The 15759-nt window shown below is 48.8% G+C and overlaps 1 protein-coding gene across 1 annotated transcript in view; it reads right to left on the reverse strand.

The window, feature by feature from the left end:
- Positions 1–15759, reverse strand: part of LOC104271523 (transcription factor HIVEP3-like) — a 60769-nt gene that overhangs the window by 36921 nt on the left and 8089 nt on the right. Inside the window, 1 exon segment of the mRNA XM_009866210.1 lies at positions 14059–14204. Coding sequence (XP_009864512.1) covers positions 14059–14204 — 146 coding nt within the window.

Below are 15759 nucleotides of genomic sequence, written 5' to 3' on the forward strand. Positions count from 1 at the left end.
AAGGGCCACGGGATCACGCCGGCCCGTCCGTTCCCAGACGTTCTGCCACGCTCGTGGGTGAGACCGGAGACACAAGCAGCAAAGGAGCTGGGAAACGAGTAAGGCAGGGCTGCAGACCCTCCATCGCCAGCACGGAGATGCACCAGCAGCGTGGATTTCTCTCCGAAGAATGCGGAGCTGGTGGGAGGAGGAGGAGATGGGCTCCCAAGTCACTAATGGAAAATGCGGCGAGTCCGGCCACCTCCCCTGTGGGTTGAAAAAGGACTGTGAAATAATCCCTCCTTGGAAAGTTTCCCATGGAAATCTCGCAGAGATAACACAGAGAGAATTAAAAAAAAAAAAAAAAAAAAAAAACGTGCCAATGTTTGTGTGTGCAAATGGCGGAAGACCATAAGGTCAGGGGGAAGAGGAGAGTTTAAACAGGATGAAAAATATATATCAAAAAAAGTCCCCTGAGAGCCCCAAGGTCTGCTGATGACATTGAAGGGCTTTCACTCTGAGTTTCCACTGCGACACTGAGCCCAATGCAGCAGCAGCTGAGAGCTGTCAGAGCACAGCGGTCCTCTGGTAGCTCGTAAGAAAAAGGAGCTGGTGATTGCAACTGAGCTCCTGCGGATCGTGTCTCTTCGCTGCAGACTGTCTGCTCCCGTTACCTTCCCTTCATGGGTCACAACGAGTCCTCTTCAGCCCTGCCAGCCCCGCTTCTGCACACACTGACTTTGCTCCCCAGTGCTGCAGGGCTGGTACCTTGCAAACAGAAAAGAGACAAATTCTCTAAGACGGGAACCCTATTATTTGTCTTAAGACGGTGCCTGCAAGTCCACTGCACACACAATAGAAAACTGTTTGGTTCCCTCAACTGGCCCAAGGATACATGAAGACACAGCAGGTGGACACCGGAGGCCAGTATGGGAGAACAACGGGACGGCACGGGACAGCGCGATGGGCTGGGACGTCCTGGCACAGCAGCCTAAACGCTGTCATCTGTAGACACCTCAAAGCAGAGGTGAGTCAAAGGAGGAAAAAGAAAGTTGGCAGATGTTTTCAGAGGTCTCTTTCCAGCAGGGAGGAAAGGTTTGGAAACGTAATCCATGGAGAGTGTTGTCACTATTCAGAGGCAGGAGATGACATTTTTGAAATCAAAAGGAGACAGCAGGCAGAGTGGTGCTGAGCTGTGGAGAGTCTTGGAGTCTTGCTAGTGACAGCAGCTTGTGTGTGACGTGACACGGAGTGAGCAGGCAGCGCAAGAGGACGCAGAGAGGGCTCTATGTGGACAAACCCCTAGGGCAACAGCTTTTTCCTTCCATTTTCCAAACCTGACTGAGCCAGATCCAGACTGCTGCTGCCAACCTAGAACCACAGAATCATAGCCTAGGCTGGAAGGGACCTTAGAGATCATCTAGTCCAACCTCCCTGTCATGGGCAGGGACGTCACCTCTCGACTAGACCAGGCAACACATGGGGACCGGGCAGGAATTGAACCCGCAATCTCGGTGTTGTCATTGTTGTCAGCACCGCACTCAAACCACTGAGCTAACCGGCCCCCAACATGCCGCACAGGATATAGCAAAGGAACTGGATGAGCATCTGATGACTTTTGCTTCTATACATATTGACAGGAAAGGTTGTATTCTAGAGTTGTGCGTGAAGAGCTGGGAAAGTGCAAGCGTGGCCTGAATGTACCAAGGAAAAGCCCCGCACAGAGAAGGCTCCCCCAGATCACAGCGGGAAGGCAGGGCTGTCGACCGCAATCACGCAATGGCGCTGAGGATGGAGAACTCGCAGCACAGCACGTTTTTCCCAGGTTGAACTTGAACTGATGCTTAGGGCAGGATTCCCCTCGTTTCACCTCAGCCACCTTCAAGCTGCTTACCCAGGCCAAATCAGCCACGCAGGCAGGAATAGTCCATAGGCAGGAGTACTCTGGTTCAGAGCTGCTGGTTTTGCACATGCTCGTCAGAGAAGCAAGAAGTCAGGCTGCATCACTCACGCTGCCTTTCCACGGAGGGATCAGTTAGGTGACAACACAGCAAGCAGCTTCCAGCCCTCTCCTGCCACTGGGGAAGCTGTTGCCTGCCCAACAGAAATGCTGGGGTGCTGGGAGCCTGGATAACCCTCAAGGAATGGGGAAGAGATCTCCAGTCTCTCCTTCCAGATGAGCTGCCACCTGGAAGTGGACCTCGACAAGCTCAACAGCAGACAAGACCCAACATACTCAGGGTGTGTGATATCCAGGGGAGGAAAGACCACCCTCCCCTTTCTGCACTAACACTTCAGGGTATTTCCCTTGAAAAGATCGAAGCATCACATAAATCCCTGCCCAGAACTCTCACTCTCTCTGTTTTCCATGCGTGCAGGATAAGTCTGTCACAGGTACCAGTGGATCATGCTCAGCTTTGCCTGAGATATAAAGACAGAGAGAGATGTATACAATACATATTCATTTTTATCTCCAGTTGCAAAACTAGACAAACCCTGCTCATTCTATGACTGTTGCACTTTTCCCAAGCCAGGGAGGGACGTGCAGGCTTCTGGGGGTCTCTCATATACATGTCTTCATACGGGACACGTGGGCTTGCTTCCAGCTAAGGCTCTGCTGGAAGACGTCCTGCTGTCTGAAGATTAGACGCCACTCAACCCTGCAAGAATCTGAGGCAACTCCTCCTCAAAACCACTCATCTTCCCCTCTCTTAGATAAACATCGAGTGGTAGGAGGCTGCCAACAACCACCGGCACTCGTGGGATCACCATCCAGCTGGGAGTTCCCTTGATGGGGCCATCTGGAGAGGAGCTTGAAGCCATCTGATCCCCGGCACAGTTCACGAACCCGCTGCTCCAGATGTGACCTCGGCTGCTGGAGGCTCCGGCGGTTCTGGTGACACGACTCACACTTCTTACGAGGCGGCAGGACGGCCGCGGAGATGAGCAAAAAAACCCGGCTGCGGAAACTGCCGACACATCCTCTGCTCGCCAGCATTTCTAGGCTGTGCAGGAAAACGAGGTCCATGGAGCCCTTTTCTGAAGGAGGGGAGGCGGGGAATAGTTAGAAACTATTTTACCCCGCTGCTCTTCCCTGCAAGAAATAAAAACTTCCTAAGCTTCAGCGGTGTTCCACGCCGAGGCGCCCTGCAGAGCTGCTGTGCTGCCCCACGGTGACGCCCCACAGCCCAGCACCAGGAGATGCTGCAACATTCTCTGCGGGTGAAGTCAAGCCGCAGGTTGCAAACGTTCACAGGACAGAACCAGCATCTCCTGGATCTCTTCTATATCCAAAGGCTGCTGCCAGTTCTGAGTACCCTTCACAATGTATTAGTGCTTTCTTAATTTACCTTTCCTAATTGACCTGCGTTACTGGTGCAGCCATGCAGTAGGGCCACAGTTCTTTTTCTTGGATGCTGCGAGTGAGCTTAGCAAACTCACACAGTGACAGCCACATAAAGGTGCAATTTGCACAGGCACAAGTGCCCGCAGCTCTTAATGACTGCAACGAGCTCTGCCCATTACTCAGCACCTCAGCAGATGAAGCCCTTCTTGGAGTGCTGAGCTCAGCTGCCAGCCCCTCGCGTTTAACTCAAGATCCAACACACAAAGAGATGAACTAAGAATAAGTGATTGTTATTAATGGCACTTTGCAGCAAAACTAGCATGTTTCTGATCTAGAACTCAAAGCCATTCACAGCCCAGGTAAATAGACTAATTATCCTTCAATTTGTATCCTGACCCTACATTCCCACCTGTCGCAGGAGACCTCACTGCAGTTCTCAGCATTATGCTAGTTGGGGAAGAAGGAAAATATCCACAAACCAAGGCAATAACAGAACCATGCAAAAACCTACTCCCCCCGAGAGAGTGCACTGCCCAAGTAAGCGCAAGCCAAGCATTACGTGGCCTTTACAAATTCTTGTGAAAAACTGATCAACCTTTAGCCTAAGCTTCCTGAGGCTCTCTTTCTATCTGCCATGTTTCTCCAGCAGCACGGTGTCCCTCCCCGGTGATCAACCCCGACTCCTCGACAGCCTGCGGGTCTCTCGCCCCACGGCAGCTCTCCCGCCAAGCAGAGGGGCTGTTTTTTTAGTAGTGAAGGTCTTTGCTCAGTTCACGTTTTACAAACCCCAGCTCTCGCAGGCTGCTGTGGCACGCTTCAGACCGGCGCTTTGCAGATAACCCCACGCTTGGAAGGGCTCTTTGGTCTCGCGAGGGGACTGAAACGCACACGGCCGAATCTCAGCCGAGCGGCGTAAGTGCTCAGCCTCTCGCAACCTTGAAAACCACATCATTCTGCCATCAAATAGTTTGTTTAAATAAGAATGGCAAGAAATGCACAAACATTGAAAACCGCTCATTTAACTGCTGATCTAAAACATCTGCAAGAAATATTTGCTCTTTGAAAGTGCCGCTACTGTGCTGCTAACTCCACCAAGAGCTGCACAAAGCAGCCCAATCATGCCCAGGGTCTACAAGAAACCAAAGGGCGAAACCAACAGAAAGGTTTATAAAAAAGTGGCCACGTGCACCTGATTATTGCCCCATGTTCAGCGTACCAAGTCCTGAATAAAGAGACAAGAGCACCTAAGCATCCAGAAACGCACCAACTTCCAAGAAACCGAATCCCGGCGCACAGACACCAGGTGAACCTCATCAGGAGAACAAGCCAAGACCCTGCCGGTGAACTCCCTTGCTTCCCAGTTTTTAAAAATCTGGTAATTCTTCAGCCTTATCTCTAAACTGGCACAAAGGAGCAAAACAGAACAGCTGAAATCTCTAATCAGGTCACACTGCCTTTTTGTCTGAGGTTCTCCACACAAAGCAGTCAGTCCGGATTCCTATTTTTCAACACTTATGCACGAATTTCTGCCGCGGGACACCACATCCCATTCAGTTGTATTCTGTGTAACTGCCTGAGCAGCGGCAGATCCTTCAGGACAGGGAAATGATTTTAAACACTTGCAGTGAGTAATCACAGCTTTTTCCCACTCCTTCATGCTGGAGAAACTGAGCTGGGCTGGCAGCTGCCTTGTAACACTTCATGATCCAGAGGTCATGGGACTCAGATTGGCTACAGGCTTAAGACGCATCTGCCTGCACCACATCCCTAGTGAGCTCCTCCTCAAAAAAAACCAGACTAAAAACAAGGTAAACGGGCTTTATAACAATGAAAACTAGAAGTATAACTTTTCAATAGTGAGAAACAACTTGGGAAGATGGAATATTTAAAGGAAAATATATGTTTTATATGCAACCCTGCCCAGCACGTCCTTGCAGCTGGAAGCAAGTCGTTGGCTTTCTGAGCAGCAGCAGGCTCTGCCCATTCCCTCCGGTCCCGCTGGTCGTCTTTCCATCTGCTCCTGCCACGTCCCACAGCCTCTGCAACCTCTCCCCGCCTCGAGCAAGCCCAGCGGCATCCCAGGAGGAGGAATGATCTCACCTTCCTTCCCCGGCATTGCACCTCCCTCCGTGGCGCAGATGAAGGATGATATTCACAACCATCAAAAGGTCCAGTTACATCACGGGCTATATCAGGACAAAGCACACAAGCTCAGCTGCTCTCCTTCCAGCCACAAACTGGGAAGAATTGGAAAGTCTTTCTTAAATGCAGAGCCTGGCTCTCACAATCCCATTGCTGAAGGATGTTAGAGGCTTTATTCAGTTCGTACAAGCATTCTCACCATCGGTATGGCTTGTGTGCTCACTTCTAAATTATGCAAAATAAAATCCAGAAATAAAATTTGGAGTCCAAACTGACACCAGGGAGTGCTTAATTCCCAGTCTCAGGGACGTGGTCCCTCTCTAGGTGAAACATCTGCTCAGTGGACAGATTTCATAGGATTCAGGCTCCCAAATTAATTTTTGAAAAAATTTTTATTCTCGGACCCCTATCACTTCCATGATGCAGAATGTTCCCAAGAATTTCACATCCCATCTGTGATCACCAGGATTCTCTGGTAGTTGGTACAAAAGAGAGCTGAAAATTCTGCTCCCACATTTGGGACGATAAACCACAAAAAAACCCAACAACCCAACACCAAACAGGAATCAGATTAACGTCTGCCTTGAGAAGGGACCTGTCTCCTCAAAAGTAATGTTTTCATCATTAGAAAGGGACAGAAAAGGAAGTCCCAAAAAAACAATTCAGAATTATCCTCCTGCCAGTCATCTTCCTGCCATTTACCTAGAGGAATATGGGTTGAGTAACAGGCAGTCAGGTCCGGGTCTGTCTATTTGAACATCGGGTTTCTAATTGATTGTACAGTGCTTGGAATCCATTAAAGAGCTTCTATAAATTACATCTCTGTATAGGACAGGCTGCTGAGATATGCAGATGTTAAGAACTGGCTAATCCTAAGCAAACCTGGGAAAAACGTTTGCCTTCTCAAGTTTTCCACCAAATTAATTGTAGAGCTCGTGTCACTAAATCAATAAAACGAAAACTCTATAATCTTGATGTTTGCCACAAGCCCATAAATAGTCTGCCGAGAGGGAGAGCTCATTATTCCAGACATTTGGCCCGTATCAAACAGCGGCTCAGACTAAGACATTGTGTCATGCCTGCGAATCCCAGCTGCAGAAGGAGAGCCCAGGTGATCGTGGACTTACTTCAGGACTTCACACAGATCCTTTTACATTATGGTTTTCAAAGCCTTGACAAAGGGAAGTGTCCAGTTCAACTTTTGTTAAACTGCAAAAAAAAAAGCCGACTCTTATGAAACAGAGGGTGTACCTAACCTTGGAAATGCACACACGAGTGTTACTAACTTGGTAGCTGCACACAGTCTTTCCTCTGAATTTGCCATCTTCCCAATCCTGAGATCATCGCTCACCCTCATCCTCTTTTCTTCACTTCTCTGCGCGCAGCAACTTCTCCTGTTTTTCTCTCCATCCCTCTACGTGGGGAGAGCTCAGATCTTCCAGCCTGCCCCTTCCCTGCCTGGGTAACGGCAGTCTCTTACCTTCTGACCAACGTCTTCCTCTCTCCATCCCTGTTCAGCTGCCAGAACGGTCTGTCCGATCAAATCCCACTCCTTTCCACTGACCGCCCCTTACCTGCGTGACCGAGGCACCGTGAAAGGCTTCTGGGTGTCCCTTCATCTGCTCTTAAATGTCACCTTTTTCTCCCACCTCTCACGCACAGCTCTGCTCTGCCACCAGCCCGGGACCTCTACCACCTACTGGCACTTTTTTGGCTCAAATGCTCGTTTGTAACTCTTCAGTACAAAACACATGCCAGCACACAGGGTCATCCTCCCCATGTTTGTCTTCTCCCCCTCTCAGACTCCCTCTCTTTGTGCCCTTGCTGTTGAGAACGACCCCAGCAGGGCTCATCTCCAGGGTCACAAGTCTCCGGCAGGGCACAGAAGACAGACTTCCAAGCAAGGCAGTGCTCCCTTTCCACCTCTTCGCTTGTAGTCACCTGAACTCATCTTTCCACTGAAGAAGGAAGGAAAATCACGCTCTGTCCGACCCCAGGAACCCACCTCCTTGTCGGTCTCAGAGCCTGCAGAGCAGGGGCTGCTTCTCTTTACCTCCCTGGACCGATCCTTGGATCTACAAGGTGTTACAAACAAAGCAACTGCTACAACAAATGCAACTACCAGTAGATTTTTGATTCATTTAGAGCTCCAACAAGACTGACAAGCCTGGCAGCTGGAACACTCTTCAGTCCCCAAATCAAATGCAGCACAGCACACACAAGGCAGGTTTACCCTAGCCTGGTACCCCAGGCACCTGTGCAAGGCATCAAAGACATTTTCTTGCTTGCTGCTTGTTTATTAAGTCCATATTTTTCATGATTCGAACTGAAAACAAATGGGAATCCTTGTCTTGGAGTAACACAGAGAAGATAAAAGTCATGGTGAGTGGGATAAGAGGCTGGGAAATCCCTACTTGGCGCTGGAAGAAGAGTCCACCCAAGGTGGGTGCACCCAAGGACCATGCTCAGCCTCTGCCCCGTGTGGAAGCTCGTGGGCTGGCTCGCTGGGTGCTTACAGGGAGGAATGAAATCGCTACAGAAAGTTGAGCATCCCACACAAGGTCAGAGAGGAAATTGGAGATAACAATTGCTAATAATTGGCTGTAGGAAATTAGCATCAGGCTGCATCACAAGTGCCTGCCGGCGGGACGTGTCAGGAAAGCAGGCTGGCTGTACGGGCAAAAATAATTTAGGAAAAATAATACAGAAAACCAGACAAGCTAGAGTAAATCCTTCTGCGTTTCTCAAATTTCCTGGAAAAACAGGAATAAGCTGCAGAATGATCCCAATTTGTCAAGTGAAGTGACAAGAGATTCAGGACAGGAAACATTAACAATTCCCACTGAGGACTATTAAGACATTTTAAAGGGATAATATAATCGAGCGTAGCAGTAGGTGAGTTTGTGCGTCCCCTCTCACAAACGAGGAAACTGAAGCGTAGAGAGCAGAATGACTTATGCAAGAGTCACGGTGAGTCACGAGCCCCCCATCCCCAAGTCACTGTTCTCTGCTCCAACCACCACCATCCGCTGTCCCCGGGAGATGCTCAGGAGCCCAGGGAACAGCGTGTTCAGGAACTGCTCGGCACAAACACAGCTGGTACGAAAGGGAAGCTCTGAGCTGTGGGCACATGGGGACATCCTGCTCTTTGGAGCCAGCGGGGAGCTGGTGCGGGGACGGCCGGTCGTCATCGCGCCCAGAGCACGAAGAGCATTGCAAATATTTTCCCCTCCAGCTGTATCAGGGCTCAGATGGTAACTGAACGTGGGTCTGTGCTGACCGAAACACACGCAGGACTTGACGGGTTGGGTTTTCTTGTATCTGCAGCCATAAGGGGAAAGTAAAGGAGGTAGCGAAGAGCAGGCTGAATGGGAATGATGCTGACTCACGCTGCACGGACCCGTGAGAGATGATCAGCAAAGGTACCAACCAACTCACTGGTATCGTCATAAAAGCAAGGAAAACACAAAGTGCTTCAAGCCCTGAGCCCTGTCCCAACGACACATTTGGGACCTTGCATGAAGATTCAGCAGGGGTCAAGCAAGTTACCCCTTTGCTTTGCTGCTTTCTGCACTGACTCTACTCGCAAACTTCTCCCTTCCCTCCTCCTCCATGCACAGTTCCCTGCTGTCTGCCTTGCTGCTCCCGACCCAAGAGAACATTTCCTGAACACATCACTGAAAAGAACCAATTTTTTCAGTTTGGCTACTCTCTGAGTCACCAGGATAGTTTTTGTTGGTTGCTTGTTTTGCTTTTTTAATTAAACTCAAAATTAAAAAGAAAAAAAAATCCAAATTTTCATGAAGACATGCTAAGGGGAGAATAAAGCATCTGCTTCAAATAAAATCAAACTTTTCCTTTATATTAGCTTTTAAGTATATTCAAACCTAAGAACGCAATGATTTTCAAAGCAAAAAGCACATATTCTTTTCATTTTGAAAATATTTTTTCGCTAGTTGCTATTTTTCTCTGCTGCTATTCCCGAATGCATCTTTCAGGCAGCCCTTCTCTTTGCCTGCAAACCTGTCTCTTCAAACAATTTCTCCTTTCATCTTGTCAGCATCAGTAAAATTCCCAAATCCGTCCTGCCTTAAATTGCCACCCTGAGCCTTGTCGCCTTCGGATTGTTAGCTCCTGAAGCAGAAAATGTGCTCGTGCTATGAAAAAAGGGGGAAAAAGGAGTGTAAGCGTATGGTGCTCAAAAGAGACCTTATGTTCTTTTACGGGGCATGAGGCTGGTCCTGTCCCCTGTGCCACGAGGACGGATCCTGGTGAGCGTGAGCATCGTGACCCCGCAGGTTATCCTGTGGGTAGAGAGCACCAGAAAACCAACCTCTTCGAGGGAAAGGGAGACTGGTGGGGATTCCTGGAGAGCTGCCAGCACGATGGGTCTTTTTTTCTTCACGTGACAAAACCAGGGCGCGCTCTCCCTGTTTCCCAGCACAAGCTGGTTAATCATTTTCAGATCTCTAGGCAGTAGGGCTGTCCCTGGTAGTCTCAGAGCCAGTGGCATGAAAGCTCTTCGCTCTATTTGTTGTAAAGTCCTATCTCATGCACAAACAAAAAAATTTTGCACGTAAGAAACACTTCTTTTTCTTTTTCTTTTTTTTTTTTACAGGTCCTTTACAGAAGCAGGATGCACACGCTGATGCTCAAGACTTTAAAATCACGTTCCAGCGAGCACCTTGACACACACAGATTTTCCGAAGGGCTCTGCAGCCACGGGGCTGCCCAAATAAAGCCCAGCAAGGCCTGCCTGGCACTTCTCAAGACAGGGAAAAAGCAGGAACCCGCACCCCGCACGGCACTCAAATTAACGCCGAGCTGTCAGCCCGGCACCGACCAGCCCCCACAGAAAAGATTTTAACACCCATTTCTCCCTCCTGTGCAAAGCAGTCAGTCTCAGGAAAACCCTTTCCACTTAAAAATGCAAATTACAGGAATTCTTTCCTTATATCTAGGAATTCTTTGCTTATATCTAGGAGTGCGGCATAAAATATGATTATTTAACATAATAATAAAACATGATTATTTAACATAATAATAAAATATGATTATTTAACATAATCATAATCGGAGCAATGCGTATCCATGCGATGTAAACCCCTGGGGCTTTTGCAGCCCAAACCCCCAGGATTTGAGCAGGTTTGCAGGTAAAGAAAGGACCATCAGCTGCTGGCTCACACGGCAGCTGGACGGGCTCGGACTCCTCCTTTTTCCTATTAACGAGAGTTGGTGTCTTTGGGATAAATGACTCCTTTCAAAATAAACGGGGTGAATTCTTAAGAACTCATCTAAGCAGCAAAAGGAAATCCCCTGAATGAACCGGGTCCGATGCAGGGGTTTGGAGTGACACGCTGAGAAATTTTGCTTGTTTAGCAGAGAGGCTTTCTCTAGGGTAATAAAACTCTCACGTTGCTGTGCCAGGGATTTTCCATGAGGTGTGTGTGTCAGCGGGTGGTGGGAGCTGCAGTTTCTGAGGCCGGTCATAGAAATGGAGTGAGATCACCCCGGAGAAGCTGACCACAGATCCCTGTGAGCCAACAACGGCAAGAATTAGGAAGAGATCTGGGGAAGGGAGGTTTGCAAGAGATCTGGGGAAGGGAGGTTTGCAAGAGATCTGGGGAAGGGAGGTTTGCAAGAGATCTGGGGAAGGGAGGTTTGCAAGGGATCTGGGGAAGGGAGGTTTGCGCACAGCTTCACCCTGGCAAAGGGGAGCAGAAGGTGGGGGGTCAGGATCCCCATTCAGGAGGGAGCACGGCTGCTGAAGCTGCGCTCTCTGCTAATCATCCATGAGGACAAAAGTGGAGGACTTGGATTCATGTCTGAGTCAGACCAAATCGATGACTGGAGCGGGTCACAACAGCACTGTGAGCATCTCTCTCAAAGTTTACAACACGCTCCATTACACCACCATGGGTTCGACTCGCTCGTGTGTGGATTTGTACACACGCGGCAGTGTGAAGGGGAGGTAGTTTTTAAGGTGTGAATGCCAGGACACTCAGGTCTGCAACAATAAAGTGTTTTTTTTTCCCTAAAGAGGGAAAGAAATGGAGCAGCTTTCCAAAGAGAGCCTTCCTTTTGACGTAAAATGAAAACTACATTGGTTTGGGGATGTCAGTTAAGGTCTTTAACCTTTTATACCTTGTTATTGCTTAACAGTTGCAATCAACCAGGGCAAGAAGCCACCTGATGGGCCTCATAAAAGCACAGCATCTGGCTACGAAATAGAAGAACAGCTATTGACTGCAACCACCCCGCTACTATCAGGTTTCCTCGTGGCAATGCTAATGCACAGTGAACAGGCAACATCTCCCTGACAAGACCATGAGACCATGACAGACCTCGCTCTCAAATCGGGTCGATACCAATCTGCAGTTTCATGATGTAAGATTTCAGAATGGGCCTGGTGCCTCCCAAGTACCGGAGTGGATTGACAAAGGTGACACAGGGCCACTAAGGATTCATGGCGCTTCTCCTTGAATTTCTTTATAATCTTGTCGGAGGCAACAAAGCACAGGACGGCTCCAAAAGATTTCAAACCAATTACATCCCCCTGGAAGGATGGGTCTAGCCAGCAGCAGACCATGTGAAACCAATAAATAAGAGGAAAAATGAGACAAGGAGGAAATCTTTATGGGAGGAAAAAATGAAAAAAGACGGTGAAATAATGTCTTGAGAATGGATGCACTTTTTATAAAACATTTCCCAGAGATGGCCAGGAAAGGGGTCTGATCAATCGAGTATCTCGCGCAAAGCACCAGGCACCCTGCGGCTTCATCTGCAGGCTGGTTTCTTCGCTGCAAGAAAACACCCTCACAGACACAAACTGCTGAGGCTGAACAATTCGACGTCAGAAACTTTGCAAGACCCCGGGCTGGGGCCACCAGCTACGTACCCAGCACCTCGGGAGTCTGGCCTGACCTCTGAGCTGTGCGTACGCCGTGTCATTTAGAAATAAAATTTATTTCTGCAACCTGGCGCGTTATGGTAATGCCTGCGCTTGGCATTAAACGGCTACTATGTTCTGTCTCGCATCCAGACAGACCGCTGCCTGAAGTCAGCGCTACAGGAACTTTAAAATAAAACACAGCATACGTTCGGGATGACTAATACGTTCCCTAACGCCGGCTTACACGGAACGTGTCGGAAAAGTTGCTTCATCTTGCGTCTGTTGTTTAGGGAAATGTGATTCTGCGTCCGTGGCGCTGGGCTGGGGAACACAGAGACAGGGCTCGCCTCGGGGAGCGGCCAAACACCCTCACACCTCTCCCCAAAAATCCTCTGCAGAGCTGCTCTGCCAGGACAGGGTGATGGGCACGCACGGCAACGCTGAGCATCTTCAGGCACATCCACAGGGGAGTCCAAGAGTCCCTCTGAAACGGCCGCAGCTCCGGGATAACCCCGTTGAGGGGAACGGAGCCTTCTTGTGGGCTTTAAGGCAACAAAACCCAGCGCTCGGCCAGTCCCATGCTAGCTACAGCAGGGTGATGGCAATGGGCCTGACCCGTTGCAGCTCTATCTGTTGTGTTCTTGCCATTCCCTGGCTCCTTCCCTAAGTCGCTTCAGGTCACAATCATCACTGGCCGCCGCCACCACTTCAGCTCTCGTCTTCACCACCCACCACCAACGTGTATTTAACCTGGGCTGGACACACAGTGCCCACGTCTGGGGGAGAGGTGAGTTCTCTCAGAAGAACAGGCAGGCTTCCTTTCCCAAAGCACTATTTTACTCCTTTGGTTAGCTAGCTTGATCATCTGCTAATGAAATATTTCAAAATAAAAGCAAATTTTAACTGGTAACAGCAGAAAACCACAACCACTGACTAATTAAAGTTTTTTCTAACACACAAAAAAACAAGATCACCCAATGGCAAGAGTCGAACTTATGAATCCTGCTAGGGATTTCTTACATTTCTTTGGCCCCCTCTGAAACACACAGGAAGGATGATCTTTAATTGTTTCCCATAGACATGCTACTTATTAGGTGGTTTTTCATTTCTTAAAAGATAAACAGCAGTCTTAGACCAGTGCTGAATTACTGAAGAGTACTCTGAATTACCTGGAGCCAAGAATTAAGATAGACATCAAATTTAGATCTTGCATCCATTCTGGTTTGAGCTACTTTGGTTGGGTGGGATTAAAATCACACAAATATAATCCTTCATTTCTCCCCCACCCAAACCCCAGGCATCAGAAAAGATCTCCCCAGACACTTCTTATGCTGGAAACAACCCACAGGAACATCATTTTCAGGAGAAGGCTCTGGAAAGATTTAGAAGATATGGAGTCACATCAGAGACAGCCACAAGATGTATTTGTGCTCTTCAGCCGTCTTTGCGCAACCATCCGTTCAGAAAAGAGATTGAAGTGCTTGTTAACTTAAAGACAACTCAGAAAAAGAAAATTAAAGCAGTCCAGAGTATCTACTGCTCTCGAGGGTCAGGTGTTTACTGTGGAAAGTAAGCTGAAATCCAACTCTATCTGGCCTAAGGCTCAACTCCACGCGGCACCTTCCCTGTCCTGCCGGGATTGTATCAGTAACTCCTACACAACCGTGACACAAAAAGAGAAATAAAATGAGACACTTACCCTCCTTCAAAGATCTTGATCCTGACTGGCTCCCCTCTTTTGGTTACCAGAGCCTCTTCTTCGGATTTTCCTCTTTTATCCTCTTCCTTCTCAGCTCTAGTTATATCTTTTCGACCTTCATTAGAAAGGAGCGAAGGCAAATGAACCTATCTCCCCAAAAGAGCAAAACAATCCATGATTACATACAAAAAAAATCACGCTTAAGACAGACACAGACCAAACAGCCTCAGAAGGAGCCTGCAACCTACTGCACACGCTGCTCCTGACAGCTAAGGGCAGTAATTAGGACATCGGCTTAACAAATGGGGTCTCTGCTTCTGGAGGTTGAGCCCTGCTGGTTGGGTGACATTGACTGCGACCGCTTATGAGTTTTTTAATTGCCCCCCTGCACACGGTGCCTCAATATTAGCCAGCTCTGGCCAAGTGGGAAACTGAGGCATGAAGAGAAGTGTCTTGGCTGAGGACACTGATGGAGCCACGGGTCTCCGTTCCCAAAGCCACTGCTCTGTCCTTGGATAATCCTCTCTCATACACACAGCTATGAAGGGCTAGACAGGAGGCATCTGCAGGTTTCAAGTATTTAACCTCAACCTTCGGGTTTCCCCCACATACACACACATTCACACAAATTTGGGCTTTAGCCATGTAGACTTGATATAAATCACTTGACAGTCGGTGATTTTCACCAAAAATCTGTTGCCAAGGGCACAGCACAGAGAAAGCCACAAAACCCACGGGAGAAAACAATCCTCCACCTCCCCAGATGTTCCCAGGGTAAAATTTGCTTTTTCGCTGTTAAACTTGCCACCCCTTGTTTAGACCGAGGTTTGAGTCATGCACTGACATCTCATCTGGCATGTTTAGTATTATTTGTTGTAGTATATATACATGGATCTCTTAGAGCTGGTCCAGAGGAGGCCACAAAGATGCTCAGAGGGCTGGAGCCCCTCTCCTAGGAGCACAGGCTCAGAGAGTTGGGGTTGATCAGCCTGGAGGAGAGAAGGCTCTGGGGACGCCTTAGAACAGCTGCCAGCACCTGAAGGGGCTACACGAAAGCTGGGGAGGGACTTTTTATAAGAGTGTAGCAACAGGACGAGGGGCAGTGGTTTTAAACTGGAGCAGGGGAGATTTAAATTAGATGTTAGGAAGAAGTTCTTCACGCTGAGGGTGGTGAGACCCTGGCACAAGTTGTCCAGAGAAGCCGTGGATGCCTCATCCCTGGAAGTGCCCAGGGCCAGGTTGGACGGGACTCTGGTCTGGTGGGAGATGTCCCTGCCCATGTGGGGGGTTGGAACTAAATGATCTTTTAAGGTGCCTTCCAACCCAAACCATTCTATGATATGGACCTGACCATCACAGCTGCCTCTCCAGCTCTGTACAACGCAAGGGCAGCTCTCCACAGCCAGAATGAAATCTTGGGATGCTACCCCCCTACAACCTAACAGTACAACTACCCGGGGTCTCCAAAGCTTGGAGAGGGGAAAGCAGATTGCCTTTCACCCAGGTTACTTCTTACGCAAGGTCAGGAACACCTCTGAAATTCAACTGAACTGCCCACAGCCTCACTTTACGTGTAATTTATGGAAACAGACTGAAGGTATTTGAGATACTTGGGCCATTAGAGAGATTTTGGCCTGAACGTAGCCAAGGAACTGGCAAAAGTCTAAAGCAGAGCTGGTCACCCTTGACTCTGGAAAGAGT

The sequence above is a fragment of the Apaloderma vittatum genome, unplaced genomic scaffold (genome assembly GCF_000703405.1).
Source record: "Apaloderma vittatum isolate BGI_N311 unplaced genomic scaffold, ASM70340v1 scaffold7373, whole genome shotgun sequence".
Lineage (NCBI taxonomy): Eukaryota > Metazoa > Chordata > Aves > Trogoniformes > Trogonidae > Apaloderma > Apaloderma vittatum.